Below are 3,524 nucleotides of genomic sequence, written 5' to 3'. Positions count from 1 at the left end.
TCGCGATTTGAAGAAGAATGATGAGGAGAAGAAGAACGAGCTCTACGATGACGATTGAGTTGATGATGATTAGCTTGAGTTGATGATGATGAATTATTAAGTAAATGATTAAAGGATGGTGAATTGAGATTGAGATGATGATTTGATGAAGATGTGTTCACTGTAATGTTGCCATGGACAAGCAATCCTCTGAAGATGTTGCTTGTGGCTTCAAAATTAAATGTGGCACTTGTTATGATGCTTCAGGCCCAACCTGTATGAAAACATTAACAGAGACCAAATATAAGTGTCCTGAGTGTACTGATATAACAACAGAAAGGACAGCTTGCCCATTGGATCCAATGAATTCATTACTGATTGTAAGCTTATAATTTGATTTTTGAAATTTACTTGGAAGTGTAGTACTGAATTGATGGTTGTTAAGATGATGATGAAAAGAGGGAGCTCATATACATCTTCTGACTGAGATTTCTAGTGGCCAAGTTGTGCTTCAGACTTTTTGTATTTGATACATCAATATGTGGCAAGTTTTCAGAAATGGTAATCAGTGTGATTTCATCACCAAACCTGCATCATGAAACTCATCTTATGTAAGTATGTCCAAGTTGTTGTGCAGTATGGTGGCCAAAATGTGGTTCAGAAAGGTGGCCAATTTTGGGTTCATATTAGCTGCCAATATGTGGTCTAGATTGCACAGCTGATTTATTAATCTGTGGCAAGTTTTCAGAAGCGGGGACCAGGCTGATTTGATACCAAAACTCGCATTGTGGTTCAGAATTGTGGACAAGATGTGGTTCAGAACGATGGCCAAGATGTGGTTTGACTTGCACATGATTTGGATGTATTCCAACACTCAGGCTGAAGGCAGGCAATCTAATTGGAGTTTTTTTTGAAAATCAATGTACACTAAAGATTTTTGATTCTTGGATATTGTCCTTCTTGGACTTGGTCTTCTGGTGGATTGAGGGGTAGGTTCATGCAAGCAAACAGCCTATAGTGATTCTCAATAAAGTGTGGTGACTAGCTTATTTTTTGTTTTTGGATGATTTGATATTGAATATACTCAACTAGGATTAAGAGTTGAACTAGCACAATTGGGCGGCAGGCACCGCACTGACATTGTTTTTCACAACCTGAAGAATGACTGTGGGATGTTTCTGTAGATATTTTGAGGATATGGTGGGCTCCCAGGCGCACCTGAACTTTGACACACCCTGAATTACTGCATGATGAACATTGTTTAAATCATAGTATATCCTGCACTAACCCTAACCCCTAAGCCTTAAAATTAACACTAACAGTTCCTAACCTTCTCCTTCAGTCTGATCATAGATTTAAGGTTTTATCTTCATCCTTTGTCCTGGTGTGCAAAAATTACAAATTGCCAATCAATGATGCAAACTGATAGTCATTTTGTGGTTCATAGCTATTTTGCAATGGTTTTCTCAGTATTGAAATACTGTAGCATCAGCTGTCATTCTTCTAATGTCACAACATATCCCACTCAAACCAGTTGATTGGTAGTGTTCCAAAGCCTGAAAAGGTACACTGAATTCTATTCTCAAAGTGAAGAATGAGTGACAGCAACACCACCGCCGCACTGCTCCGCTCCGCCATATTGGCAATTTTTCATAGCGTGGCAATTTGCTGCTATGAAAAATTGCCAATTGCTACGCTGTATTCCTCAAGGCGCTATGTAATTTGAAAGTAGTGCATGTTAAAAAACTGCTCTGCTCTGCTATAGACATATTGGAGGAAATATAGTAAAAAAAAGCAACACATCTGGTTCTTTTCTTCATTTTGGCTGTTTTAGAACACACATGTATTGCATTATTAATAGCAGAGTGGGGGTGAATGAGTAAAAAAGCAAAAGACCAAAACAAATATAGCAAAGAAATTGTATAAAACAATAAAGAAAACAATTTTTTATTTAATTTTTGAGAAACATTTTGAGATCAATCCCGTTTATCTTTACATTTTGATTGAGATGAATTGTTCTTCACAGATTGATTCTCACCAGGATTGGGGTTGATTTCTGTTGAACGTTGATCACAATAGACCAAATTGAACTTCACTTAATGATTCTATTTTGTGTATTTTGTGTCAAATCCAGAACTTCCTTATCACCCCTGCTCATCCTACATCTTTGATTCACATACCTGTTTACTTTAAAATCGGACATGATCACAATTCCAAACCAGGTTACCAATCTAGTTTTGTAATAAATCACTTTTTTGATGTGTCTAGATGCTAAACTTCACTTTGTTTGTTCAAGGTGTTAACTTGATATCTACAGTTTAAAAATAGAGGTATCACTTTTGTGTAAAGCTTTCCCTAGTCTTATCCATCATCTTTGCACTTGTTCCTTTATCATTTTTATTGGATGGATCATCTTGACATCATTGAACCAATTTGAGAATGGGTTCATTAGCACTTGGTACCCCATTTGATTGGCCACAATGTAGTTTGGTAATCCTTTTGTCTTACATCATGAAATCATCCCTGTACTCACTTCTTTGTTTGTTTTCTTCAATATATGCCTTGAAATTATGTATATCTACTACTAGGACACAAAGCATGTTTGTTGTGAAGGGATTGCTCAACTTATCAAACTTTGGAATAAAACTCATTCTCAAATCAGTCATCAATTACTTTGGGGTGATGATATTGAATATTTCTTGATTTCAATTCATCAATCATTAAATCATGTGAAGTTATCATTATCTCAACTTGAAGTATTACAAAAAAATTGTTTGATCAGCACATTGCAATTACCTAGGTCTGTTCACCTCTACCTTTCTGATTCAATATTTGCGTTGATGTGTCTTCTAAGTCTTGGTTTGATTGTTTTTTTGATCACAGCATTCAAACAAGGCCTTGCACTGTGCAGATGTAGTATTTTTCCACCATGCAAAATGATTAAAATTAATGTCAAAATGATTAAAAATGCTGTGTTAATGCATAAAAATGCACTATTAATGCACCATTCATGTGGAAAAATGCAGCATCAATGCAGTAAAATGCAGTGTTAATGCACACACAAAATGAATTCAGAATTCTACCTTTTTCAATTTTGTTTGTCCTTCAGGTCAATCATTTTTCACTTGGGAAAAATACTACATCTGCCCAGTGTTGCCAACATTACATCAAGAGTATGGAAGGTTCATGCTAGAATCAACCCCAGGCAAACCTTATGGTCCATCACTAGAAGATTGTCTGAAGGTTGAATATGACATGTGATTCTGTGGTTCCTTCAGATAGTTGAGGTGGTGAGAGAGGGTGAGAGGCTGTGGTGGTATGATAGATCAGTTCAACAGTTGCTATATGTGCAATGAGGTGCTATGGGGCTCTCTGTGGCGCCCTCTTGCTATGTGCTCTAAGGCGCTAGGGCAACACGTAGCACTGCAAAATTTTGCTATACAGTGCGCAGGCAAAAATCACTATATTTCTTAGGGTTTTGAGCCTAGCTATAGTGCGGGTCAAAAACCGCTAATAAAAAGGGGGTAGCACGGGCGGGGCGCTTG

General features: G+C 37.1%; 1 protein-coding gene across 1 annotated transcript; it reads left to right on the top strand.

Annotated features, from left to right (window-relative positions):
* Positions 1 to 2,418: 2,418 nt before the first annotated feature.
* MELLADRAFT_35924 (uncharacterized protein) lies at positions 2,419 to 3,240 on the top strand (the record flags this gene model as incomplete). Its single annotated transcript, XM_007409792.1, has 3 exons — positions 2,419 to 2,469; positions 2,568 to 2,751; positions 3,131 to 3,240. The coding sequence occupies 3 exons, from the start codon at positions 2,419 to 2,421 to the stop codon at positions 3,238 to 3,240; spliced, it is 345 nt and encodes a 114-aa protein (XP_007409854.1).
* Between the last annotated feature and the right edge of the window lie 284 nt (positions 3,241 to 3,524).

Source organism: Melampsora larici-populina, assembly GCF_000204055.1.
Source record: "Melampsora larici-populina 98AG31 unplaced genomic scaffold MELLAscaffold_17, whole genome shotgun sequence".
NCBI classification, from domain to species: Eukaryota; Fungi; Basidiomycota; class Pucciniomycetes; order Pucciniales; family Melampsoraceae; genus Melampsora; species Melampsora laricis-populina.
This window is presented reverse-complemented; position numbering and strand designations above follow the sequence as displayed.